This window comes from Pyricularia oryzae, chromosome 6 (genome assembly GCF_000002495.2).
Source record: "Pyricularia oryzae 70-15 chromosome 6, whole genome shotgun sequence".
Classification (NCBI taxonomy): Eukaryota; Fungi; Ascomycota; class Sordariomycetes; order Magnaporthales; family Pyriculariaceae; genus Pyricularia; species Pyricularia oryzae.
In genome coordinates, this window is record NC_017853.1 from 2,692,680 (window position 1) to 2,718,610 (window position 25,931).

Genomic DNA, 25,931 nt, shown 5'->3' on the forward strand with positions numbered 1-25,931 from the left:
CCACCCGACTCTGGTAACTGGTTCTCAATTCTTCAACCGCAAAGAAAAAAAAAGTACGCCTCCCGAGCTGGTAGGGCCGCTACTCAGGAGGGGATAGTCAGGAACTGGCATAGTACATCCCTATTGGCGCTCTTCTTTGTTACCTACCTAGTCAACATCTGCCTACAAAATGGAAGCTTCTACCTTGTCCCTACATGGCAGGCGAGCTTTGTTTGTTTCTAAATCGCGTGAAAAACATCATGGTATTGCGTTCCGAGGAGAAAGAACGGCATACTCCATGGTACATAGGTTGAGATGGGGACTTGTCATGACTACAGGTTCTGAGGGGGGAGAGAGTAAAGAAGTTTACGGGATCGCCCACCGCGCCCATGCCGACCGACCACGACATAAATGGCGTAGGACCCTCCAATGCCAAACCATAAAAGTTCTTCTCCCTCAAAACGAGAAGATCTATGATCGACGCATGGCCCCCTGTTGATTGACCCAAAGACCTCGGCTGTACATGCAAAGTACTGACATGTACATGTTCGGGTAGTGGTGGGTTTTGTGCTTTTTTCCCTTTGTTGACGGGGTCGAGGCGCTGCACTTTTTAAGGGGACGCAATTGGAGATCGGAAAATAAATAAAACTAAAGATAAAATCGAAAGGAACTTTTCACATAGTACCTTCGTACAAGCGAGCGAAGCTTAAAGCCGGCGGCAAGCCCATGCACTATGCTATGCGGGTAGGGTTGCTAAAGTTGTGTCATTGCCAGGGATATGCTTGGGGTTGGACGCGCCTTTGTTGTGCAGTAGCTCACCTACCTTAGGTACCTATGGAGCATATGAAGAACAAGACCACCGACCCGACCACTGTCAGCTAAACTAGACTAGAACTAGATGATTAAGCCAGTACTAGCTCACCTCCTTGTCGGAGGAAAGAATTGACACGCAGGCTAGCTACCCACTAGGCAAGCTTCTTTTTTTTTTTGTTGGTCAAAGTTTCACCATCTGATACCTCCCGTCCCTACCTAGAGGAAGGAATGTGGGCGACGTCACAGAACAAAAACGAAAGCAACGTTAGCCAACGGCTGCAAGCTGCAAGCAAGCGACCAGAAAAGCATGGGCGACAAAAAAAGCTAGGGTATGAGGTGACGTGGGAAGAAAAAAAAAAGAAGGGGACGACAAGAGACAAACAAGGTGGATATCAAGGAGCAAGGCTAAGAAGTGGAGGGTTTCAGTGCCAAGACATCATCCCACTCTGGGGTCTATGCGGGGTCTCCAAGGCAGGGGCGATCCCAGATGGCAGCTGGGATCATGCGACTTTGAATTTCGGTATGGGCCCTGCAACATTTACCGGTTAGTATGATGTACGGCACGCAGTTCAGGTGTTTGGGGGAGAGGAGAAACAACTTCAACGAAATGAATGACACGGCACAATTCTCCAACGGCCCGGCGGGAAGCCTTTTTCTTCTTTCTTCTCTTTTGATTTACATCAAGCTCGGTGGATAACAACTGGAAGAAAATTTAGCCTCATGGATTGCAGTTTTCAAGCTTTTTGTGCTACCACCGTACACTAGATTTAGCAGAGAGCTAACAATAGGAGCCGTCTTCCGTGACAAAAAAACAAGGCAGTATCCCGAAAGTCTATTGCATTGCATTTTCTTTTATTTTACAGAACCAAAAGTTCGAAGCTTTGCGATCATCGTAGGCTACTATCATTAGAAGAATTGGCAGGACTTGGCCAATGCTTGGACGCAAACGGCAATTCGGCTGTGGGGATTTGGGGCCTAATGCACCCGTCACGTTGGCACGCCAAGAAGTTTATATTACGGTCGGTATAACGCCATTATATATGTGCGGTTATTACTGCGCAGGTTTGTGTCCTAATTACTTACTGTACAGATTTTGAGAGATGTTGCTGCAACCCACGCAGTAGGTTTAGAACTAGCATAGCAAGTACCTATGGATACCGATGCTGGTTGGTGGTACTAATTGTGGGGCATGTGCCCTGGCTTGCATGGATGTCAGTCCAGTCAATGCCGCCCCAAGTCCACAGGAAACTCTCGACCAACCGAATACAGTAATAGTCCAACAGCAACAACAAAAAACCCACCTTTTTGTCTATTCCAGGCAACTCCCGACCTCTCCACCCTTTCGGCCGATGTCTTCTTCAATGCCATGACCAAAATGCAGCCTGCGAGAGAACATCACTTTTATGCCAATGCGCAACTTTGGGCTGGAAAGGTTCAACACTCGTGTGATTCTTTTTCTGCATTTCTCTTGTTTTGATGGGGCTATTTCAACCTCGGATTGTCTGTCTTTCAATGACGTCTTGCCCGCAGGTGTGAAGGGTTCTTGTTTTGTTTACTGCACGGAGTGTTCGTTCCTCCCGTAGGGTATCTCAAACGGAGAAGCAACCGAGAAGTGAATAAGAACCGATTCACTTCCTAGGGTGACCCATGCCCACAGCAGAACAACACTCCGACAGAGGGATTGTCTTGGTGTATTGGAGAGGTCATGTTAGGATTCACCCCCGAACAAAACTTCAACGAGCGAGTAGGATCTTACCCAGAATATTTAGTCACGAGAATAAGAGGGCGACAACAAGGGTCACTGTACTGTCCCTTGAAAAAGAGGCATATGCAATATGTTCGCAAAAAAACCCCCGAGCCGGGTTTGCTGTTCGAATAGAGCGAACAGATCACCCGGCACGTTCCGAAAAGGCGCGTAAAACACAACACAAAAAGTTTCATCTGCCCTGCAACGCGCCCGCAACGTGCCGGGCCCGCGGGATGCGCGCGCGATGGTGCGAAAACAATACGCCTAAAGTCACAGCGACAGTATTGCCCTGGATGAAGAACAAGAAAAAAAAAAAAAGTCAAACTCTGTGGACTGATGCCACAAACATCAAAAAAACCCCACCGTTGAGACTAAATGCTTGGGGGTCTATAAAACCGGTCTAGTCTGGATCTGGAATCTAGCCTCGAACTAGCAACCAAGACGCCGCATACTACCGGTACATACTCTCCTGGAAAGAAGAGCCGATATTTTTTGTTCGCTGTCAAAATAACCAAAGAGAAAAAAAGGGAAGAAAATAAATAAAATGGAGCCCCCGGATTGCAATGACCAACGGTTTGTGCGGCTAGCGTTAGGTAGGCATGTACGTACAGAGTCGTGTATGGCTCAGAGCCAACCAAACACAAACAAAAGTGCGACAAACCGACGAGGCGTGCCACTCGCCCGCCCAACCCACTTCCCGAACTTTGTTTTTCAATGATGCGGCCGAGGTGCGCGTTCCCCAAAGAGGCGATTTGCTTTTTCTGTTCGCGGATTGTTGTACCATAGAAATAAACAAGGGGAAAAAAAAGCCCCGGAATGGGCTTTTTCTTGGTCTGGGCTCCTGCAGGTCGTCAACATCAGACGCTCTGCATCTCTCTGTTTTGCTCTCGTCTCTCGGACGGTGGGAGGGTGGGCACACGAGACGACATTCAAAACCCATGTCTACTTACCACTTCATACTACGTACCTAGCTTGCTGGATTTGTTTCTACCTCCCAGTTCGGTCCAGCATAGTCCAACCAATCTCTGCAGAGAACCGTTCGTCGAGACGACCTTCTTTGACTCGCTGTTCCGAGTCGTCATTTTTTTTTTTTTTGCGGGGTCCAGGTTGCACATATTCTAGTCTAGAATGTTTGCCGCTTCCCTCGGGCTTCATCACCTCTGACTGATCTGCAGATAAACCATGCCACGTGCCGTTCGAGACTTGACTTAGCCGGGGGGCTTATTAATGATGGTGTAAGTGGACTAGAGCTAGAACTAGACTAATTAGAACTTGGTCTAGTCTAGGTGAGAATCAAGGTCTGTTAAAGATTGCGCTTGGCGAGTCAGTTTGGTTCGATTTTCAGTTTCAATCGTGATACCTTTGAGTGTTTCCAAATGTGCCCCATCGGAGTAAATTTCTGACGAGCACACACACCGGTGGATATAAACCAACTACACAGAATATGTCATCAAGATTCTCCCAAGGGATCTACCAATAGCTAGGTAGTCGCTTCGAGATTCCTCGTCCACCAAAATAACCGTTCCTACTTTGCTCATAATTAATGCCACAAGGGTATAGTCTCATGTTGGCCAATCAGTTACAATGACTGACAACAAAGCCAGCCTGCCCTCATTCAATGAATGGTTGAGGGTAAAGTCCTATTTGGTGAAAATGAACTTTTAGCAAGTACCACATGCTGGCAGCATCGCTCCAAGTTGCAGTAGGTCCAACTTGCCAAAGAGCTTTACCCCTAGCCCCAGAACCATCACTGATGTCCAGATCCCAGGATTGCAAGACAGTAAAAGTCGAACAGGTGTAGGTGCAAAACTACTGTATATCAGACCGGACGGGTGTTGAAGAGATGCAAGATAGCCGTGAATGTTGCGAGTATGAATCTGATCAAAGGATGACACATGGGCATGGCGACGAGCTGAACCATTGTGGCCATCTCAAAGATCGACACGTTGGCCGCTCGCGTCCATGTCGAGATACAGAAAGAATACCATGCTCAGATGGCAGACCTTGGCTCCACAGGAGATGCACCGAATATGCTGCCCGTCTCATCGTCCAGTGGCGATACATCGCCCCCTCGCTTCCCCGGCATCTGACTCCCTTGCGGCCGCAGTACGGAGAGTCCGGGTCTGGGACTAACATCACGCACAGCTTGTTGATTACTTTGTGGAGCCGCGCTTCGTAGTTCCCAACTACCGGAACGTTCGTGCCGGATGCCGCCTGGGGTGACTTGTACGTCACGATCATTTTCTCTCTTCTCCTTGCCTCGGAAACCACCGGACGCGAAAGGGCCTCCAGAACCATGTGCCTGCGTCTGATTTCTGCGACTGACCCTGAGACCGCCAAGAAGGGCTACCATGGCGGTCAAAATCGTCATGAGTGCTAGGGCGGCAACGGCACCAATAACTCCTGCGACTGCCAGGCTCATATTTCCTCTTGATGTGTACGATGCGCTGACTCCATCCAATCCCGATGTAACAGCCTTATTGCCAGGGCAGAATGTTGCCCCATGGCCACAAGCTGCACACCACAGCTGCCACGTCGGCACGACTATCCGGTCCATCGCCTCCGTGAATTCGGTATATCTCATCTGCCATTCGGAGTTGCCCCTGCCGAAAAGAGGATACGCCACAAATGGTGCACTATCCTCCGAGCTGTTGCGATACAAGAAGCGCACTAAAAGGTCTTCGACTCGAGGTTGTTGGCCATTCTCAGGTGCCCTGTCTCCGGCCGTGAAAGTTTCGAAAAGGATTGCTGCCCCGGGGCTGGGTAGTGCCTCAAAGACTTGCCTGCTGTTACCGTTGACGAGCCCAGTGAGTGAAAATAAAGATACAAGGGGTTCATGAGAGCCAAAGATCAAGGTGAGTTTGCTCTTTTGAAGGCTTGAATGCGTCGAGACCAAATCATTACCGGATGCCCTGATTTGCGAGACAATCCTCGTGGCGAGTGTCTTGCCGCCGATGGCGCGAATCTGGTCTTTTGGCTCTGTACCGCTCACAGTTAGGTTACCGTGCAACTCTTGTTGCTGCCGAGCGGCATATTTCTGGAGGCTGTCAATATCTGCCCGTGGGATGATGGTCTGCGTGGCATTGTCGTGGGTATAGTTGTATCGGACAAAGTCGTAAACATCGTAAGCATTGCCGAAATAGTCGTATTCTAAACCCGAGTCGCTCTTGAACAGCCCCGAGGATTCCAACAAAACATCCCGAAATTTGTTGAAGAGAGGTTGTGAGTCTGCTCTCAGCTTCTTCATTTCCTCGTTTTTGACAATATCCAGCTCTGAGTGAGTTTTGGAAGGACAATCCCGGTATCCCTGGGTCCTGAAGATGAAAAAAGGTTAGTAGCTCAGGTGGTGCTGATTTTCAGACATTACTGTCACATTTCCCAAGAGAAGCTTACCAGACCGATTCAGAGCTCAACATCGAAGATGCTTGTACTCTAGGGTACTGATAGCCGTTGAGTGGAAATTCGACAAAAGAATTGTTGGCAAGCCTGGCGACCGAAGCACCTCCCGCAATTCCGGCCATGGTTCCCGTGACAGGGGGATACAAGCCTTGCATGAACGCAATGGCACTCGAGGAGACGTATGCATCGTCGCTGGAAAGTATGCTTATCTTGGTGGAATCCAGAGAATCTGGATCAAGACTCGGGATACGGTATGAGCTCCCGGTGCTTTCAGATGTTCCACTGCCTAAGTATCGGGAGCGAAAGTGAGCGCCTTGGGCCAACATTTGCTGGGCTCCAAGCGGTGTGAGAACTGGACTGCCGAGGGCGACAAGAGGTTGCCGTTCGCCATGGTAGACGTAGGCGACCGAGGACCATACGATCTCTTCCGATGATGCCGACTGCGCCAAGACTCCAACTGCGAGAGCGCTCAAGCTCAATGTAAGTGCCATATCGGTCTACCCTGTCGAGGACCAAGGCAACCGGATTGGGAAATACGCGCAGGAATGTCCACAAAGGGGCGGATTCGGACTTAACCGGTCTGCAAAATGGCAAAGAGTATCTATCTTGGGAGACAGAAACTATGCAAGGAGCGCAGGTGGTTCACCCAAATGGAAAAGAAACGTATGCGCGACATGAGGAACAAGAGCTTCGAAGCTAAGCGAGAGCAGCGGCGAGCTGCGCTCTACTTACGTCGGCCGCAGGTGACCGGGCGGTGGAAGCTCTGGCCCATCGCACGCGATCTTGTTGCAAGTCGTAGTGTAGCATTATGGCGTATGTCCTTGGCGGCGCGCTGATGTCGACCGTCGCCGGTCCATGGGGTGCCAGTAAAGAGGTCCGGCATGGAGGGTTCAAGAGGAGGGCAAGCTAAAAGATGGTGGCAGGTACCTTGAGGCAAGCTGCAAGCTTACTTGGTAAAGCTTTTGGCCAATAGCAATCTGCAATTCTGCGAGTTTCGCGTAGGCTGCCAATCAGAGGCTTTGAGCTCATGATCTAAGAAGCCTTATCTACCTTGGTCACCCTACCCACCACTATCAAGGATACCTACCCCGCCATCACAGGTCAGTCGTACTTGCCCAAATCAAAACGGCCTTGTTGCGTCCATTTCAGCCCTTGATGGAAGCAAAGAAATAAAAGAACGTTTCCGTGATGAAATTAATCGCTGTGCCCCTTGCGATGCATGCATACACCACTTTGAGGCAAAGATCAACCCGCTTATGTCGATCTTGACGGTCACGCGCTGGCCGAAGCCCACCTATTATCGAGCAGCTCTGATATCAACATCAACTTGACCTTTTTCGATTTTATCACCAGGTTAATGTGTTACTCAGACAAAACTTTCTCGTTGTTCTCTAGGACCAAAACAAAATGTCATTCATTTGGGAATCGGGCAAATTCGATAAACCAACTGTCAGTTTTAGACGCAGGCCAAGGCACCTCTAGTAGCTGTACAAAGATTGCCCCGTCGCCCGTCTAAGGGAGGGTAGCAGCACAGGGCTGGGCAAATGACGTCGAGGTGCGCTCTTGACCGCACCTTTCATGTGCCAAACGGGCGCATGCAAGGGATGACGCCCGCATCGCCCGGGACCGAACTAAACCCAACGACCGGCAATGTGTTGTGCTAGCATCCCGAAAGTCTGGGCCAGCGTCAAAGGCATGTGGAGTACACTTAAGTAACGGCAACGTTCTAGATGTGAGTGCCGAGTCTCGATTGATGGACTGCTTGTCAAGAGAACTAGATGCGACTGTCCAGTTCTTGTACGTGAAGACAGCCTAATCGTCAGATTGAGAAGAAAATGAGAGGAAACAGTCCATCGCAGAAAAGAAACCCGGTTGCCCTCTTTACGTATGTCCAGTCCGTCCCAAACCCTCGCAGTCCTGCCATCCTTGAATCAAGCCAGGAAAAGATGAACACCGCCAAATTACTCCTGTATCATCCCAGAACTAGGCCCAAGCCGTAAGCGTACAGAATCTCGGCAGGTGACTGCGTTGACTCTACTTCTTCCAAACTTTGCCGTGGTTGCCGCCGCCAGAAGCGGCCGCCGCAGCGTTGGCGTTCTTGTCGGCGGCCGATTGAGCACGGCTGGAGAAGCCGTCGCCCTTGTCGCCCGTTTGATTGGAGGGCTTGTCCTATAGAACGGATGAGAGGGTTAGATCATATTCGTAGGGAACAATAAACCCCCATGACACGTCTCTGGAAGTTGCCTACCGAAGAGGACTGGATGCGCGAAGCAGCGTCCTTGGTCATCTGATTCGAGTTGCCAGACATTGTGATGATGGATCAAGAGATCGAGTTGAGTTAATAGTGATAGTGGGATTGGTAGATTTTGATGCTACGTGTTGGTTTCTGTGTAGATAGGTTGTGGTGAGGAAGAGAGAATGAATGCTCTCCAGGACTCCAAGGCGTTTACAACGTCGCCTTTTATAGACCTTTCCCCGGCGTCGTGGCCGTCAGTTAGTTGCCTGTCCTGCTTGTTCTCTGTCGGTTCCCCTCAACTGTTTGACAGACAATGATGCCCTTTTAATTTCAAATTAAAACACACGGTTACCCGCGCGCAAACAAACACGCACTCGTCCGCAGCAGAGAGGCCTCCGACCAACAACAGCAGTTAACGTCGTCATGGAAGCGTGTTTGCTGCGAACACAAACCCGACGTCTGCTAGTTGGTGATCTGATTCACGGCGAGATGTACAGAATCATGATTGTGATCGTGAGCAAGTTTCTTGGGGTAGTCTGTTTGATGTCGAGCGTGGTTGACTATTGGCTGTCTGCTTAACAAGCAGGAAAGTATCTGCCTGCCTGACATACAATGCTTTGATTACCCGCTCATCCACAGACCAGGGGTTATTGAGATTTGCCTGCCACCCTCAGCGGCAGCAGAAGTCGCTGTATACTATACCTTAAACGTGGGTGAGCAAAAGTGAGCCTCTGGGCCTGCAGACCATAGCCCCTTACCCAGCCCTCTCAAGAGCTGCCCAAGTGATCGCTTCAACCGCCGCCTTCACCTCATCCAAGTTCTCAGCGACAACATGCATGTCTATCCGCCCCGCGGCACGCCTCTCTTCCAGCTCCCTGCTCCTATTCAGTACCTTTTGCAGACACGTCGAAACGCCCTGCGTCCTGGCCAGGCCGCCCAGTGTTTCCTCGAGCTCCTCAACCTTGAGGGCCGGATCGGCCAGCCCCAACACCACGTGGACCGTAGCCTGAGAGCGAGGCCCGGCCATCTTCTCGACCTTGATGGATTTTATGGACGCCTTGATGGCTGCCGCGGCGCCGAGGTCGACGACCAGGCCCCCGCAACCTTGATACACCTCGGCGACGGTGCCTTGAACCTGCGGGCGCCCTGTGCGCTCGCAGCCGAAGCAGCGTCTGCCGCTCTCCAGCACGTCTTGGTAGACAGGGCCAAAGCCGCCCTTGGAGCGCAGTTTGCGCAGCCACGTCTGGATCTCCCCGCCAGCCTGCCGCCTATCCCACTCCGCGTCCATGATGTCGTGCCCGGCCATCGTGACGAAGTCGTAGGCGAGGAACCAGAACAGCCGCTCGACGTGACCACTGACGAGGAATTCGGGCTCCGTTTGGACTGCGTGTTGTCCCGGAGGTGAAACTTCGTCGTTCGTAGCTAGAGGTCCGCTTTTCCGAGTCGTCGTCATCGACAGTGCGTTGTTGTTGTTGCTGTTGTTGCCCGCCCCCGAGTCCGACTCGTACCGTCCAGTCGCCCAGAGCCTGTCTAGAGGACCATCGGGTTGCGAGGTTGCAACTATAATCCTCTCCACCGGCAAGCCCATCCTTCGCGCAACGAATGCTGCTATTATGTCCCAGTCGGTGGTAGGTATGCCGAAGCTGACCTTGTCCAACCCAAACTTGAACGAAGGTACTGTTCTTGCAATTTGAAAATAAACGAAGAAGTATGACGCTATTCCCGCAAGCGTCCGAGGCCAGCTTCCGCACAACAGCGTTTCAAGATCTTGCACGCAACCCGGCTTGCTCTCTCGAGCCAACTGCCAAGCAATTTGCTGTTCAGACGCATATAATGTCAGGCACAATATCTATAGAGGCAATTGGAGGAATTGTAGCATACCTTGGTATCTTGACTTGAGGCCTTCATACCAATGACATGTACATTGGTACCCGAAGTATGTGGATTTTCAGAGATATCCGTGGACGGCGTCTCAGATGACGGCTGAAGCGACACCAACGAGATGTTTCGTCTTCCCCGAAACGCCTGGCTAGCCGCAAAACCAACGTCTCCAGCCACCCCATCAATGACAGTGATATGATGTTTTTCTAGATACACTTGGTGAGCCACTAGGAAAACGCTGAGACACGCCGGTAGAAATTGAGCCCTGGTGGGCTAGGGCAGCGGAGGGCTTTCCCCCCCTCCCCTCACCCTTCTTCCTGCTCGTTTGCTACTGTGTTCTACTCACCTTGGCCTACTAGGCTCACGTTTTCCATTTCGAGAAAATAGTCCAAGAATGCACCCAAGGCCTTCAGTCCGAACCCCTCATGCACACCTCCCGGGCCGTGGTAAAGCTCCGCCAGGTACAGTCCATGATGCTGGTCAACCCTGGTCACAGGCGCAAATGACGCATTCGGGAAACCCGCCAAGCTGGCGTCGACAATCTGGCCGAGGTGCTCCGCGGGTATCTCAACCGGAGAAATAAAGATTGAAAAGATTGCCAGGGCGACATCGCGAAACGAAAGGTCCTTCCATTTTGTGAGGTCCGATAGGGAGAGCTTGGGCGTGCCCTCGGGCAGGTAGAAACCCCCGTCCGAGGACATAGGGTTCAAGACGGTGTCTTGGAAGCGGAACTGACATGGGCTGCTGTCAGCTCGTGGAATAGAAGAAAAGATGAGAATTTATGGCGGCAACATGGCGCTGTAGGATGGTGGTTGCGTACACCAATGTCTTCACCTCGAGTGCTCAAGTATCGCTGAGAATCGCTATGAGTCGTGGTGTTAGTCCGGTAAGCCGAGGATGGCGAAAGAGCCCCCTCATCGGCGTCGTACACGGACAATGGCATCGCTCATGGGGGCGACAGTGGCGAATTATAACATCCAAAGAAATGAAAGAAGAAAAGGAGGAAAGACAGAAAAAAAAGTCGGTCAACGGATGACGTAGACAGACGCGTCCGTCAAGCCGAAGCCAAGAGAGGGGCAGTGGTTACGCGTGAAAAGACCAGGACAAACCAGACAGGGTACAGATCACAATATACTAGTAGAGACCGAAAACAAACCCAAGTGCACGGCGATGGTGGAGTGTAGTTGTGATAAAAGAGAAATTATTACACTTCTGATAAAGCGTATAATCAATCAAAGTTCAGGGTAGAGTGCGCAGAAGAGCTAACCACGTAGGGCAAGCCGAGTCAAGCACAACCTGAAATGAGTACCGTGGGGTGAGAAGACATAGCAATTGCCAAAGAAGATAGAGGAATGGGAGGGGGATCGGCAAAGCGGAAAACGGAAGTTCAAAGTTGGGACAAAAAAGAATTGTGGCCCACGCTATGCTCAATCCGTAAGTGACCTGAATCTGCTTGATTTTGGTGATGCAATGTGCTGCCCCATTGCGGGTTGGCCCCCACGATGACTACCTATAAAGTACAAGTAGATATTGTCCTGGCTCAGACCCTGTAGTAGTAGGTAGTACTTGTGTTCCTGTCAGAGCTGAGAGACAATCAAGGGCGTAATGATGTAATGCTCATCATGAGAAGAAACCGTTGCCGAAAATGCAGATCGCTGACTGGCTCTTTCGTGAATGCTAACCGAGAAACTCTGGGCACCCACGCAAGGCGAGGCCCATAATGAAATTAACAAGGATAAAACCGAATGAATGTTAGAACATGAATAAGAACATAGGTCAGTGTTGCGAAAGGGCCAACATCGAATGCGACAAGTGGACCGGGTTTGCTCAGCACTATGGGGACTCGTGACAATGTCTCTCAACCATACCCGTGTGGGTGGCTTGTCATAAAACACAAAATCAAAATGAAGGCAATGGTGCGTACGTCCCGGTTCAGGGAAGTTGGTAGGAAAGGTTATAGAAAACCATAATCCCAGTTATGGATATGAAGAATACCATCGTTCATGGGTAAGGGGAGCGGGTGGGTGGGGACTCGAAATACGCGAGAGGAAATGAACACAAAACGATCACCCCCCTAACCTGGATTGAGTTTGCTTGCAGTCGTGTTTCATGGCCTGAACGAGTAATGTAAAACCTGCTTTCACTTGCGCAATGACTTGAGCAAAGGCGCAATTCGTGATCTCTTACTCAACCCCACCCTGTAAGTAGCCTTGCCAGCCTGGTTTCCAATTCGACTGCAGCTGGCTGCCTCCTTTTTTATTGGCTCGGCTGAGACCGAAGGCTTCAGAAGCTCTCCATCCTTGATATCCTCATCGTTTTGGTTCGTCTGTATATTCGCTTGTGCGGCATCAATGGCAGGTAAATTTTCCTCGCTCCCGTTTTTTTGTCGGGAACACCCGTTGCTTGTGCCCATGTCGTCTCGTGCATCGGGCTCGCTTGACTCCTTCTTCTGGCGGCCCTTGGAATGATCGCCTCGGTTGTTGCTTGTGCCCTTGGCATTGCCATGTGGACGAGGAGTATCGTCTAAGATTCCTTCAACCTCGGCAGAGTCGTTCTCTAATATGACGACTGAAGCATCGGTTGACGTATTATCAACTTTAGCCGCAGACTTTTTAGGTCTCCCTCTTTTCCTTTTAGGCTTTGCCTCGGGTGTCTCAGTAGACTGCAGTATCGGAGTGCCCTCCTTAGGGAAGAAAGGTGTATCTCCATTGTCCACTGTTGGCTCAGCCTCAACAGGTATAGGGAAAACTTCCGGCGGTTTTTGCACCTCCTTTTTCTTGCGACCTCTTTTCTTCTGCGTCTGAACTAATGGTTCGTGCACAACTATAGGCTCTTCCGGTGGTGCCTCTTGACCAGAAGAGATTAAAATAGGATCCAGGTTCCGCCCAGTTTCTTGCATAGGCAAGTCCACTTCTCTTGAGGGTACATCTGTAGCATTGATGGCGGGAGTAGGGTTCTCTTGCAACTGCGGAACCTGAAAGCCACCGGGAGGTGGTTGTGTATCAGGCAGAGATTCGAGAGCTGATGACCTCGGGCGCGAAGAACGCGGAACCGACGGACTGTGACCAGTTGTCTCATCATGTGCTCCAAGCTCATAATCATTGGCAGCCCCAAATTTTCGTTTTTTAGCGGATCTTGTGACATTCCCTGAGATAATGTCTGGGGAGGACGTGGGCTAATTTTGCGTCAGTATGATTTTACCGGATGAGAAAAGGTCCCAAGCTTACTATTGCGGCTGATTTCCTCTTCCGCCCTCGCGTGCTCGATGTAGATGGAGGAGGCATTGGAATTTCAGTGGAGGGTAGGTCGCTATTTTCGGCCGTTCGGCGAGCCGAAGAGCCCGCATACGCGCTTGGTGTCGCCACAGCTTCCGTGGCATCACCACTGGATCTACTCAAATCTCTCCCGCCTTTTGTAGGCACTGGAAGCGCCAGCGATGAGCTGTTCATGGCCTCTGCTGAATCTGAATCTCCAGATAGATTGAAAATCCGATATGCTTGCTTCTCACTGGAGCTCAAACCTTGGGACAAATTGACCTCAATCCGAGTATCCTTCTGCGTATCTGCAAACTGGGTATCGGTCTCTAAGCCACTGGAATGATCGCGGGGGCACTTGGCATTGACGCGAGTTGGGTGGCCCCTATCGTCGCTTACAGGGACAGTGATCAAGCTCACACTGTCCAGATCGACGGCTTCTGTTGACGGATCCTGTACTTGACGACAGCCGTATTTTCCAACGGCTGTCTTAGGCTTCTTCAGGGCCGACATGGTTGTAGATCCAACTTGGTTCATGGTCGTTGGAATATTTACCGAGACAAGGCTGTTCATAGTTGTTGCTCCGATCAAGAAGGTCTGGTCATTATGCCGCGCTCGTTTGGCGACTGGTGTCGCTGGTGATGGGGGTTCCGGATCAGCATATCTGCTGTCTTCAAAATCAACCGATTGGTGAGAAGTTTTCCTCCGCTTGCCATACACTTTGGTAACTGAAGCTGGAGCAGCCTTCCGTGCACTTTTGCGCTCTGGTACATTGGGATCTGGGCTGATGGGTATGTCCCAGATGTCGACTTCGTTTTCAGACTCGCGGCCTCGCCTCCCAGGAGTGGTTACCTGCGTCAAAGCGGAGCTTTGATCAGCGTTTGACACATGGGCTGTTTTGCTGCGAGCTGCTTTTGCCATGGTGGGGTCGGTAAGTGAAGAACGAGTGTTTTGGGTAGTGTCAACAAGGCCAGAATGAAGGCTCGGTTCGTTTTCTGACTGGAATTGTCTCGAAAGCTCTATGCTTCCGTTTTGATTGTGCTCATTGTAAATCCTTTGAAAGAAAGATGGGTCTGTAGAGCCGCTCCGAGATGGCGCGGGCGACGCGTCGGGTTGATCTACAGGTTTACCCAAGGCGTCCTGGGCTGTCCCTGGCACCACCGGGCTTTTGATAGGACTGAGGTCACTGCCTTCATCATCAGAGTCTTGTATCACATGACGCTCCATGGTCTAGATTTGGTCATGATGGTGGCGAATGCAATCCCCCCTGGTTTTGCAGTTGAGGAGTGGGTGGCGAATATACAGGCGCGTCCGGAGTAGGTTGATGGGTGGGGTCCCTTCCTGATCTAATATCGCGCTTGGATCAAAAGCCTTGACTGCGCGAGGTCACGTGACGCGATCTTGTGTCAAGCCACCGGTTGCTAGCTTGGTGATCAGGAGGCTGGATCGCTTCGGTTTCTCCCGCTTTATGATTTGGTTTGTTCTTTTCTTCTCAATCGCACTTACTTTTGTACGCAAGCCAGTTGGCGCGTTCCTTGTTGCTGAGAATCTATCGGTTTCTTACCGCGTTGGCAAACAAAGTTCTTGTACGTTGTCAAACTGATAACGCACTTCATTCCATCATAGCACGTTTCTATGAGCATATGTTGACAAAGATTAGAATTATGCAATTACCAATATCCTGACACGCCTAATCGCCGGTGACACCAATACGGACCTAACCCTGTATACCCCATGTAAGAAAAAAAAAGAAAACAAAATATTTGGTATACAAACGTAGCATCGTGAAGAAAATACATGTGTCTGTCCCTCAGTAGAGAGCATAATAGGCTCAGCACAAGTCTGCAGTGTCGCACTGCTTCTTGTTTAACAGCGTCATGAGCTCTGCATCGTATAACTCGGGGAAACTTCGTAGGGAATTCCCGCGAGCAAATAATCAAAAGCCTTTTAAGAAGCCTGCAGGGTTTATGAGGACCTCAGCGTGTGGGTTCATATCAACCGTCCACTGAGATCTCCTGGGCTAAGGGACTATAATACTACCGGTCCCGAAGCCTCACAACAACCGATCCCGCCGAAGCTAGCGACCTTAAACTCCCCGATGAAGCTTGGCTATTTGGATAGGGATGCCTGCTCTGTGCAAAACTGGCAATGCTGTTGCGAGAATTGCTCCTGAACAGTCTGTCTGGAGATGCCGCTAGTCGTGGTGATGAGGATGAGGATGATGGTAGTGACGAGAACGCCGCCTCAAGTGCAGCGGCAGTGGCCATTGTCCTGGCCGAAGGAGACTTTCCTGGGGCCATTCTTAGGTCCTTGGGAGTGGTAGGAGCAGTTTTGTACTGCCATGAAGAGGCGCGTGCCCCCGCGCTAACGGCGTGGGGATGCCGCATTTGTCGGCGGCGCCTGTGACGATGTCTGATTTGAGACGCCTTGCTGCTCTCAGACCCAGATGATCCCGTAGTTTCCGAGCTGTCTGTCCGCATCGACATAGATGGACTTGAGCTGCGAGGAGTAGAAGCTCCGTGTAAGCGCATCCCACTGTTGCCATTGGAGTGGCTGGGTATTCCAAAGGTGCTCGGTGTGGCCGTAGCTGCGGGTGCATCATCGTCTATGTCCATATCGCTCGATCGCGCTGCAGCTCCGCCATCACTGTCTCTGCTGATACGATGCTCCGAATTGTCGTCTTGGTCGCGTCCATCGTGGCCATTGACGTACAGCGACATCGGGTCGATTGGAACCATCGAGCGCAAGAGCTCTGCAAATAGTTGCATTACTTCGCGAAAGCGACGTGCTGAAAGCGGTCGTGTCGAGAAGCGCGCATGCTCGTATGCGACAAGAAACTGGGCCGCCGTTTGAGATGGAGGCAGGACTCCAAGCTCCGCGAGGCTCGCGAGATAGTCACGCATACCCAAACTCCCCCGTTGGAGGAGTGCGACTGCTCCTGGGTCCCGCATTCCTAGACCATGCGCGTGTCCTAGTTGTTGCCCATCCGGCCCCATGCTCGACTCATAAGCAGTCGCGGATAGGGGAACCTCTGGCGCCAACGTGACCGCCTTGGCCTCGATAAGATTGGCCAGCTCCGAGATAACTGTGGCGTACTCAAGCGTAGGAAAGTCCGGTGAAAGCGGGGAGCCCCAGCCATTGTGCTCGATCTCCCCCCAGACCGGTTTGGGCGGGGGGAAGTTGACTCCCACTTCTGTTCCAACTGTCGATGTCTTCTTCAACGTCGGAAATTTGAACCGCTTCTTCTGCTTTTCTTGCGGGGTCCCCGACCGACCCCCATCCGACGCAACTCCTGTAGATGATTCGTTTTGTCCCCGTCCGTATTGACCGACGTGAGCCCCAAATGGGGCAGACAACGAAGGTGGAAGAACCCGCGGTCGTGCATCAAAGGCAATAGAAGCACTCCGACTTAGCCCAGAGACGATCTCCTTGCGAATCGAGGATGGCACGTCGCCTTTATCGATCGGAATTCTCGACCTCGGAATGGCAGCCAAGACTCCCCGGTTGATCCATAGTCGCATCGAGTAAACAAAGGAGACGATAAAGATCGTTACAAAGTATGCTGCCGACAGCACAATGACAAAGTATTCGTGTTTCGGTGGCACCCATAGCGACTGGTAGATGATGTCCGCCGGTGAACCGAGTAGGAGAATAAGCAAGAGGATGTAAAGGAGGAGGTAAAAGGTTTTGTACACGATGCGGAACACGCGTGTTGCTGACAGCATTGTGGTGCCAGACGCATGTCGCCCAAGAATCCTTGCTATCTTTGTTTGGTGCTGCTTATATCACTGTCGGTGTAATTTGATAATTGTCGTCTGCGATTGGCCTCTGGCCGTGTGCCCAACACCGTGATAAATAAAAAGAGCGCGGGCGCACTTGGAGTCAGCATGGCTATGCGGGCAGGCACATTGAAGGCATAGGCTGGGACTTTTTTTTGATTGATGTCGCTTTGTCGTCGGACTTTTTTCGAGGCGGGTGCTTTAGCGGTCCGGTTCAAGTCGCAAGTGATGAGCGCGGGCGTTGGAGAGGTAACAACGGTGGTTGGGAAGCTTCGTTGGCTCGGCCGCAAAGGTGCGTGTGGGCGCAGCACCTTGTTTATTCTTTTTTCAAGCAAGTCAAGTCCGTTGTGCCGGCGGCGCCGCGCTAGGGAGAGGAATTAGAGGATGGACCGGGACCCACATGCTTCTGCAGATTAATGAGTTCACATTTCGTTCTTGGCTCGGCAAAATGCACGTGGGTCACGGTTCCACATGCTAATACCACCTGGCAGGGAGCAATCCGCATTGCTAAATCAATCACTCCTAAGACTGCTGACATTGATCTGCTGACTTCAGATTACCAAACAAGACGGATGTTAACAAGTTAACAACATCTCGAGAAAAAACTGTCATTTTTGATTGATGCTAGCGCTGAAAATGATCTCCTCTTTTGTGTGAATCGACTCCATCATTACGCCATCCATGCAGTGCGGAACTTAAGACCCTCCACCCGCTTTTACCTCAGTTCTTGCATTTCGGGAGCAGGTGGCTTGGCCGCCCTTTTCGCCTGGGGCGTAGGCTCAACTGCAGTCTCTGCGACCCCTATCGCCTCACGTGCCAGGCGCATGTCCGTCAGACTAAGCCTCAAATCCCGCCTGTATGGTTCGAAGTTCAAAACCAGTTCTGATAGGCCATCTCTAAGTGCCTCTAGCACGATTTCCACTTCAGGACAACTCCTGTGCTTCTGAACGTCTGTCCAATGAAAGGGCAGGCTGTTTTTGAACGTATCCAACTTCTGCGTAACGGATGTAAGACTCCGGATGATGGTCGCAACGTCGCGTTGAACGTTTCCGTACTTGTCCTCCTGGAGACTGCGAACAGCCAATTGACTGAGCGCCACTGTGGCGTTAACGAACAAGCTCGGTTCGCCGTAGGGAGCACCAAAGACGGCTGCGGTAAGTCGTCTGCTATAGTCCTGCCGGAGTGGCCAGCCGACAGGTGAGCTGAGTATGTTCCGAATGTATTGCTGGAATGGGTATTGAGGGTCGTCGGAAACTGCTAGCTGGTTCCTCATCTCCAGGAGTTTCTGTTTAGCCTCTCCAGCAGCCTTCCCTACATCGTCAAGCCGAGATGCCCTGCTAGGGTCTCTTGCTAGCTTGTCGACATACTTTTCCACCTCGGCCCTGAAAGCGTTTTTCGATGACTTGATCTCAATGGACTCGTTTTTCGGCGCTTGAATGCCCCGCTGGACTTCCTCAGAGAACCTCCCATCCGCGCTAGAATTTGCCTCAGTTGCGGGTGCAGGCGTAGGTACCTTGCCGTAGTTGTCAATATTCGTCTCCATCTCCTTGATGACCTCAAGACAAACCCTGAAGACTTGCGCCCACACCGGTCCATCCTTGCGGTCAATGTCTTCATAGATTGCTTTGCGCCTAACGTCGAAATCGCACGCAATGAGTCCCAACTCCCACATCGCAAAACACTGTGTTGTTATTAGCCAGTCAGTAGAGTATCTCAGGCACAGCTCATATCAGTAAACTTACTTTTACGGGAAGCTTCTTGCTCTTCAGGCCGTTCAGCAGACTTCCATTGGGATCCTTGGAGTCTGATGTGAGGGGCTTTGTATTCTTGATCGGGTCACGGGTGAGAAGTATCGAGAAAGCCGTGTTACCCGACAGCCAGATGAAAGATAGCATAAAGGTGGAAGAGATGCAGCGAAGAAGCAGCCAGAAGGTGAATGGCAGGGTTGGCGGGACCAGGTTAACATGGGTAATACTGTAAAAAGGGCGGAACATAGAGAGAGCAAGCCCCCAGACCATGGACCGCAAAAAGATAGGGTAGATGACAGCGCTCAGAACGACGGTAACGAGCGATATAGAGAGGGAGTCCCTGAATATCGCAGGTAACTGCTCTCCAAACTTCTTCAACTGGCTCCCAGTGTCCACAGCGCCCGCCTTTCCCTCCTTGCGAGGTTTAGCGACACCAAGTGTCAGACGATCTTGATCATAGTAGATGTGCGAAACTGCCTGGTAGATGCCGAGAATGATGAAGTGAACAGTGAAGAATATCGGCTTCTCGTTCAAGCGAGGACGGTCCCCGTTGAAGTACGTGATCCAGTCGAGGTTGGCTGAAGACGGAACCGCTCCCAGGTAGGTTTGGCTGAAAAGCCAGCTCGATAGGACATAAGACACGACAGCCTCCAAGGTTTGAAGCTTGAGAGCATGTTGCTGGACAGTCTCAAGTCCCGAGTTCGAGATTCGGATCCCCACATGGTATTGGGCTATCCGCAAAATGAGGACAAACAGACCGCAGAGGAAAATGAAGAAAGTCCGAATGCCAGCTGGTCCAATGGGAAACCATGTCCAGAGGTCTAAGAATTGCCAAGAAAAAATCACGTTAGTAAATTCTCGTTCTCCCGCGCACCTCTAAAATAGCCAGGCATACAAGCTTCTGGCGCACTACTTACACGAGTTCCATTTCGCCAAGAGCACAGACTCCAAGTATGCGATGGCGAGAATGACAGTGGCTGTTGATGAAAACCGTCTATGAAATGCAGGCTGAAGGAAGTCCTTATAAGGAGCCCGTCTGACCGTGGGCGGCGCCATCCTGACGGCGCATGCTTCGTGGTCTCGTGTTACGTGGTGATGGGCGATTGGGGTTGAGCTGTCATGTCAATAAAAAAGATTTGGAAGCTTGGTCGCGCTGGAAACCCGCAATTAGACTAGTGGAGGTCGCGCCGCCACGATAAGCGAGAGCATTGCTATCGCTCAGAGTGCGCTTCGTTTTTCAGCAGGTAAAATATGACCCACATCTTTTCACAGGCACATGTTAATCATGGAGTCCAAGCACCAACAGGTACATGAGTTGCTTAGTACTACCAAGTGTGCGCTGGCTAGCTTGCCTTGCTGCATCGCAAATATGCATTGAGCCGCATTGAGTAACTGAGACCACTGAGGTGTAGATTGACCAGCGCCTGAGTGACTTTCTTTGACTTCACGCACAAGGCTTTGCCTAACTGCGAATTTGGGGCGAAAAAGGAATGAGCTGTACCTACCTTACAGGCCTTGCCTACTGAGTTCAGCTTAATCGAGGAATGGAGCTTGTACTACTTGCTGGCTGCTGAAAAAGATGGCAACCATCGAGAGCGTTCACCAGAAGTGGGGACATAGAAGCTCTCATGATTGGTCAGCCCCGCACAGTTGACGCAATCTCAGCCACACCAGCCGACCGTGGACTTGGAGCGTGCAGACCGGACGTCACGGGCAGGCAGGCATCAACCATCCCGACGACACACCCATCATCAATATCTCACTCTGTGGAATTTATAGCTTGATACACATCCCGCGGTTTCTGCTCAGACTGTGCGTACTTGGCTTGATTCGTCACAATGTCATTCGATCAGCTATCTTCGCTGGAAGCGCAGCAGCGACGGGGAGATAACAGCCGCGGGTATGTCGACGACCCCGATTTTCAGCGTGTGTCGCAAGACATAAACAACAAACTATTCAAAGTCAACGGCAACGTTTCCAGGCTCAGCACAGAGATCAGCCACCTCGGTACAAGACGAGATACCGCACGTGTGAGGGAAAGGGTGCACGATTTGCTAGAGGAATCGAGGGAAACATTCAGGCAACTGGGCGAGGCTGTCAAGAAACTCCAATCGTGGGAAGACGTTACGGTATGAAGCTTTGGTAGTAGGGTATTGTTGGCTTGTCATGTACTGACTCGAACTCTCTCTCAGCCAACCCAAAAGTACACACAACAAAAGGCTTCCCGCGAAGTGCAAGCCTCTCTACAAGAGTTTCAGAGCCTCCAACGAAAAGCCTTGGAAAAACAAAGGGCATCAGTGAGCGCCGCAAAAGCAGTGACAGACGAAGAGGGTGGCATCCGGAGCGCTGGAGAGGACGGACAATATCTCGAACAACAACAGCAACAGGAAGTTCTCAGGCTCGCACCACAGGACGAGGTGGATTTCCAGGAGGCGTTGATCATCGAGCGCGAGGAGGAAATACGCAACATCGAACAGGGCGTCAATGATCTCAACGTTTTGTTCTCACAAGTGGCACAGATCGTGTCGGAACAAGGCGAGCAGCTCGACACCATAGTCGACAATGTCGAGAATGTGAGGACAGACACCAGGGGTGCTGACTATGAGCTGCGCAGCGCCGCGAGGTATCAGAAGAATGCTCGTAGCAAGGCTTGCTGCTTGCTCCTGATTCTATCGGTTATTCTGACGATTGTTTTGCTTGCCATTTTCCTTGGATAAGGGTCAAATGGTGACGGAGGTCGTGGTAAGTCGTCAAATTCATAGCCGCGACGGACAGACACTACAGTTCACCAGAATGCTATTTTTCTCATGACACTGCAGCGTCACTGTATAATATCATCCATCAGCTGGCGTTTGCGGAGTCTTTTAGTCTTTTATCCTTATTCTCTTTGTTATTAAGCACCTTGTCGATTGGTGTGCATGTCTAGCTTTGTCTATACAGCTATCTTTAAGCAGCGCGTTTCAGTCAAATACACTCAGACGCCTCGAGGCCTCTTTCTCCGGCCGTGGCAACAACATAACCCGATGTTGACCCGAGGCGATGACTGCCGTGGGCGCTGGTAGTGGCATGCACCGAAAAATCACTTCCGTCATCAGTGCGGACATGCATGAGGTGCAGATCCAGTACACATGTAAAGCCGCTGGAAAATACATAGTGACGGGGGCGATGCTTATCGAACAAATGAGAAGTATGCGCCGCAATCTTGTCCTCGGGTTTATCTTGTCGCTGTATTTTTCCAATGGGCCTCCTCCAAGTAGCTCCCGGGCTGCCTTTACACTCGTAGGAACGAGTCCGAGGTTTGCTGCCATGGTAAAGGAGAGAAGCCATGGTAAAACGTGGTAAGGATCGGGGACCAACAGGTCAGGAAACCAGAGAAGCCCTCCCGTCGCAAGGGACGGTTCTAACGTCGTCGCAGCCGGGATGGCGACGTCTGCGATCGTACTTATACCGGCCGTAGACGCAGTGTCTACTGCAGTGGAAGCAGCATTGGCCAGCGAGCTGGTGTCTGAAGATAGTCCGGCGATGGCAGTCGCATCAGTGACCTCGCCCTCGTTGAAAAAGAGGGCCCCGATCAATCCTGTAGGACCACCACAAAGTCTTCTGAGTGATTCCATCACGCCAAGCCATATTGGAATTGTGATAATGCCGCTGGAGAAGGCCTTCCATGCCTGCAAGCCGAAGTCGCTGTAGATCTTCTTCATCTTCTTAGCCGTCTTCTTTTGGGCTTCCTTTTCAAGCTGCTCTATCGCCCTCGGCTGATTTGTATGTACCGACTTCATCATGCGATTATACCATGCAACATTCAGCGGGGTGAGCTCAAGGCGCCGCTGTTGCATGCGTCTTGTGTTTATGACAAACGGGAGGCGAACGAGGTTCACGCCAAAGGCCACAAGGGCGATGGTGATGTACCATGATGTCCCGGTGAAGAAATGAAATGTTGTAATGAGCTCTTGAGTGTGCGTGACTGCACTTTCGACAAAAGTTCTCTTCGGTGTAAAGGAGCCCAGCGAGTGCCCGAGCCTAGGCGTGACCACTCTTGTTGAGTGCAGTGGGCTGAGGTGTGGCCAGGTTCGAGTGAGAGAATGTGGCAATGTGCCTTTGAGATGGCGCGGAAACTGTCCCCGATGCATCGTTCTCACAAATCAAGAGCATGAGACAATCAGGTATCTGTCTGACTTGAGCTCATATGGTGTGGCTATAATTGCGGCACATGACAAGTGAGTTCTCTAGTACCTTGCGTTCCGAGCTTCGAATTATTTCACCTTACGACTCCACGTGGAACTCAATTCAATGGAGCGACCGTGCCTGTTTGGACGCGACTGCGCGGCAGCGGGTAAGAATATTTGGCCTGCATTAAGGGTTCTTCTACCAGTGGGTCTGGTTCGCTCTATGCGCCCTTTGGCATACTCGTACTGTACAAACCGGGCCCTTGTAGGTAGGGTAGCACTCGCATCGTACAAAGTGGGGTAGACGATAGTTCAGCTACCGAGACAGAGTTACCCACCAGAGCTACGTGGACACTGGAACCTGGCCGCACCTCGTGTGATACCGTGCAAGCGCCTTGAGCAGCAGACCACTTTCTCTCTTTCCAGTATTCAAGGAGCAAGCTGGCCTGGAGCTTCTGCGGGCCTCGACGTTGACTGGCATGCCCATCCTTCTATTCCTTGGCTGAGCCGAAGAAGATCATCCTGCCTGCTTGACTTTTCTCCGATTCTAATCATTCGTTCAGGGCATCCAGTTCAGTTGCTGTTCACTTCCCCCACGCGCGGGGTCGCCTTCCACCCTTTTACCTTACTCACGACCACCGAGCCTTTGGACAATCGCAAAGCCTGCCCGACTAAGTTTACCCCCAAGTCAGCCAGCTATGGACGGCTTTGGCGACAGCGACAAGTGCGCCTCGGGCTCGACCTCCTCACTGTCAGCAGGATCCAGCTGCCAGGACTCCCAAGGCAGTTACTCTCTCTACGCCACCTTCACGACCATAGCCGCCATGCCTTTACTCTACTTCTTTATTGTACCATGGTTTTGGCGGGCAATAGGATCGGCTTTGGGATGGTACCTCAAGCGCAAAACCGAAGGCCGTCGGGCTCAGCTGCTCGAGATAATGAACGAGGACGAGCGTCGATTCGCGGAGAGTGGACAGGAGAGGAAAAAGAGTGTCACGGATGAGGAATGGGAGAGTATTGAAACGCCTGCGGGCAGCGCCGACAATGGTGGCAAGGCTGCGCAAGAATGGGATGGAATCGTAGGGTTCTTTCACCCTTTCTGGTGCGTATTTCTACATTGGCTTTTCTGTACAGATCTGAGTTGCTGACCTTGCTTGATTATGAAGCAATGCTGGAGGAGGTGGTGAACGTGTCCTGTGGGCTGCCATCCGAGCGACGCAGCAGAAGTGGCCGAAGGCCAAGTGTATAGTCTACACTGGCGATCACGAGGTCAACAAGGAGGCTATACTTTCTAGGGTCGAGGTTTGTAAGCCCTGAAACATAGGTATGGCACGACCTGACGCGTCATTCACTGACCAGTACAAATCTCGCAGAGCCGATTCAATATCATGCTTCACCCGCCGACAGTACAGTTCCTGTATCTCTCGACTAGGCATTGGGTCCTCGCATCGACCTGGCCTCACTTCACTCTCGCCGGACAGTCACTTGGCTCGATAATCATAGCGTGGGATGCCTTCTCTCTGCTTACGCCGGACATCTTCGTTGACACCATGGGTTACGCGTTTGCTCTGGGTCTTTGCAGATGGCTCTTCCATACCATGCCCACGGGCGCTTATGTGCATTACCCAACCATCTCGACCGATATGCTTGATTCTTTGAATCCTCACTCCGCCGTAGGCTCTCAAGGAGTCAATGCTGGCCAGGGCGTTGGAGCTCGTGGTAGAGCAAAGAAGTTGTACTGGGAGCTGTTCGCGAAAATATACTGTCGGATGGGGGCTACGATTGACGTTGTGATGACCAACTCGACCTGGACTCAAAACCACGTACAGAAGCTTTGGGGGCCACTCCGTAACACGAGGAGAAATGGTAGGCCCAATAACGCTGTAGCTGTGGTTTATCCACCAGTTGCTGTCCGCGAGCTCGAGCAAGAAGTAGAGGTGTCCGTAGACAGTGAGAGCAGACGCGAGAAGGCACTGGTTTATATTGCACAGTTCAGGCCTGAGAAGAACCATCAGCTCATTATTCAGGCGTTCGCCGAGTTCGTCAAGAGCGGCTCGGATGTTGCCAAAGGTGCCACCTTGGTTCTGATTGGCAGTGTGCGGGACGACAGCGACTCCAAGCGTGTGTACCAGCTGCGCTTGTTGGTCAACGAATTGCACATCAAGGATCGGGTCGAGTTCCATCTTGACGCTCCTTGGCCTCGAATCCTCGAGTGGCTTCGCAAGGCATCAGTCGGAGTCAACGGCATGTGGAACGAGCATTTTGGTATTGGTGTTGTCGAGTATCAGGCTGCTGGACTCATCTCTGTTGTGCATGACAGTGGCGGACCCAAGCTAGACATCGTCACCGAAATCGACGGAGAACCTACAGGTGCGTCTTTGTTCCATGCCGATATTTGATGGCTTCAAGCCGCATATCGATAATCTGTACTGACTCTATCTCTTGTAGGTTTCCATGCCACAACGTCCACAGAGTTCGCTGAGGGCTTCCGGAAGGCTCTGTCCCATCCTAACCCCCTTGCCATAAGGCAGCGCGCCCGAAAGTCTGCCAAACGATTTACGGAAGAGGAGTTTGCGAAGAAGTGGGTTGACCAAATGGAGAAACTGGTTGCACTGTGTTGAGATTTGGGTGCGATCTCTCATACATTCCTTATATTTCCCCTACTTCATTCACACACCTGAGCATTCCATCTGAGCTGTGGCATGAGTATTTTTCATGATTCTGTGCTAGGAATTGATAAATAAGCAACAAGACACCGATACCCTTTTTCACAAAGTCTAGATTATAGAGGCAGAGTTTAACCTTTTGTTCTGATTGGAGTTGTTTGCCCAAATCCTGCTTTTTGTCATGCCAACATACGCTGGTTTTTGTTACCAAATGTTGTGTGAGCATTGTTGCATAGCTGTTATGTGCGATCATGTCAGCAATT

At 51.3% G+C, this 25,931-nt stretch overlaps 9 protein-coding genes across 9 annotated transcripts; 2 read left to right on the top strand and 7 right to left on the bottom strand.

Moving 5' to 3' along the window:
- Positions 1–3,021: 3,021 nt before the first annotated feature.
- Positions 3,022–6,908, bottom strand: MGG_03890 (uncharacterized protein). The gene is made up of 3 exons (XM_003719940.1): positions 5,933–6,908; positions 3,490–5,853; positions 3,022–3,380 (listed from the first exon to the last, which is right to left on the bottom strand). Exons 1-2 carry the CDS (start codon positions 6,427–6,429, stop codon positions 4,530–4,532), a joined length of 1,821 nt encoding a protein of 606 aa, XP_003719988.1. The 5' UTR covers positions 6,430–6,908; the 3' UTR covers positions 3,022–3,380; positions 3,490–4,529.
- Positions 6,909–7,972: 1,064 nt separating this feature from the next.
- MGG_17731 (uncharacterized protein) lies at positions 7,973–8,802 on the bottom strand (the record flags this gene model as incomplete). The annotated part of the gene is made up of 2 exons (XM_003719941.1): positions 8,187–8,802; positions 7,973–8,107 (listed from the first exon to the last, which is right to left on the bottom strand). The coding sequence occupies exons 1-2, from the start codon at positions 8,244–8,246 to the stop codon at positions 7,973–7,975; spliced, it is 195 nt and encodes a 64-aa protein (XP_003719989.1). The 5' UTR covers positions 8,247–8,802.
- A 126-nt stretch (positions 8,803–8,928) lies between these two features.
- Positions 8,929–10,756, bottom strand: MGG_03889 (threonine synthase; the record flags this gene model as incomplete). The annotated part of the gene is made up of 3 exons (XM_003719942.1): positions 8,929–9,990; positions 10,056–10,261; positions 10,402–10,756. The coding sequence occupies 3 exons, from the start codon at positions 10,754–10,756 to the stop codon at positions 8,929–8,931; spliced, it is 1,623 nt and encodes a 540-aa protein (XP_003719990.1).
- A 1,439-nt stretch (positions 10,757–12,195) lies between these two features.
- On the bottom strand, positions 12,196–14,230 carry MGG_03888 (uncharacterized protein; the record flags this gene model as incomplete). The annotated part of the gene is made up of 2 exons (XM_003719943.1): positions 12,196–13,230; positions 13,283–14,230. 2 exons carry the CDS (start codon positions 14,228–14,230, stop codon positions 12,196–12,198), a joined length of 1,983 nt encoding a protein of 660 aa, XP_003719991.1.
- A 769-nt stretch (positions 14,231–14,999) lies between these two features.
- MGG_03887 (uncharacterized protein) lies at positions 15,000–17,348 on the bottom strand (the record flags this gene model as incomplete). The annotated part of the gene is made up of 3 exons (XM_003719944.1): positions 16,022–17,348; positions 15,367–15,808; positions 15,000–15,026 (listed from the first exon to the last, which is right to left on the bottom strand). The coding sequence occupies exons 1-3, from the start codon at positions 17,032–17,034 to the stop codon at positions 15,000–15,002; spliced, it is 1,482 nt and encodes a 493-aa protein (XP_003719992.1). The 5' UTR covers positions 17,035–17,348.
- A 292-nt stretch (positions 17,349–17,640) lies between these two features.
- Positions 17,641–21,792, bottom strand: MGG_17732 (uncharacterized protein). The gene is made up of 3 exons (XM_003719945.1): positions 19,754–21,792; positions 18,831–19,657; positions 17,641–18,769 (listed from the first exon to the last, which is right to left on the bottom strand). Exons 1-3 carry the CDS (start codon positions 19,890–19,892, stop codon positions 17,804–17,806), a joined length of 1,932 nt encoding a protein of 643 aa, XP_003719993.1. The 5' UTR covers positions 19,893–21,792; the 3' UTR covers positions 17,641–17,803.
- MGG_03885 (SNARE domain-containing protein) lies at positions 20,597–22,316 on the top strand. The gene is made up of 2 exons (XM_003719946.1): positions 20,597–20,965; positions 21,029–22,316. Exons 1-2 carry the CDS (start codon positions 20,675–20,677, stop codon positions 21,551–21,553), a joined length of 816 nt encoding a protein of 271 aa, XP_003719994.1. The 5' UTR covers positions 20,597–20,674; the 3' UTR covers positions 21,554–22,316.
- Positions 21,698–23,152, bottom strand: MGG_17733 (uncharacterized protein). The gene has a single exon (XM_003719947.1). The coding sequence runs from the start codon at positions 22,964–22,966 to the stop codon at positions 21,797–21,799; it is 1,170 nt and encodes a 389-aa protein (XP_003719995.1). The 5' UTR covers positions 22,967–23,152; the 3' UTR covers positions 21,698–21,796.
- Positions 23,153–23,257: 105 nt separating this feature from the next.
- On the top strand, positions 23,258–25,904 carry MGG_03883 (alpha-1,2-mannosyltransferase alg-11). The gene is made up of 4 exons (XM_003719948.1): positions 23,258–24,104; positions 24,169–24,304; positions 24,376–25,372; positions 25,451–25,904. Exons 1-4 carry the CDS (start codon positions 23,701–23,703, stop codon positions 25,621–25,623), a joined length of 1,710 nt encoding a protein of 569 aa, XP_003719996.1. The 5' UTR covers positions 23,258–23,700; the 3' UTR covers positions 25,624–25,904.
- The last annotated feature ends 27 nt before the right edge of the window (positions 25,905–25,931 follow it).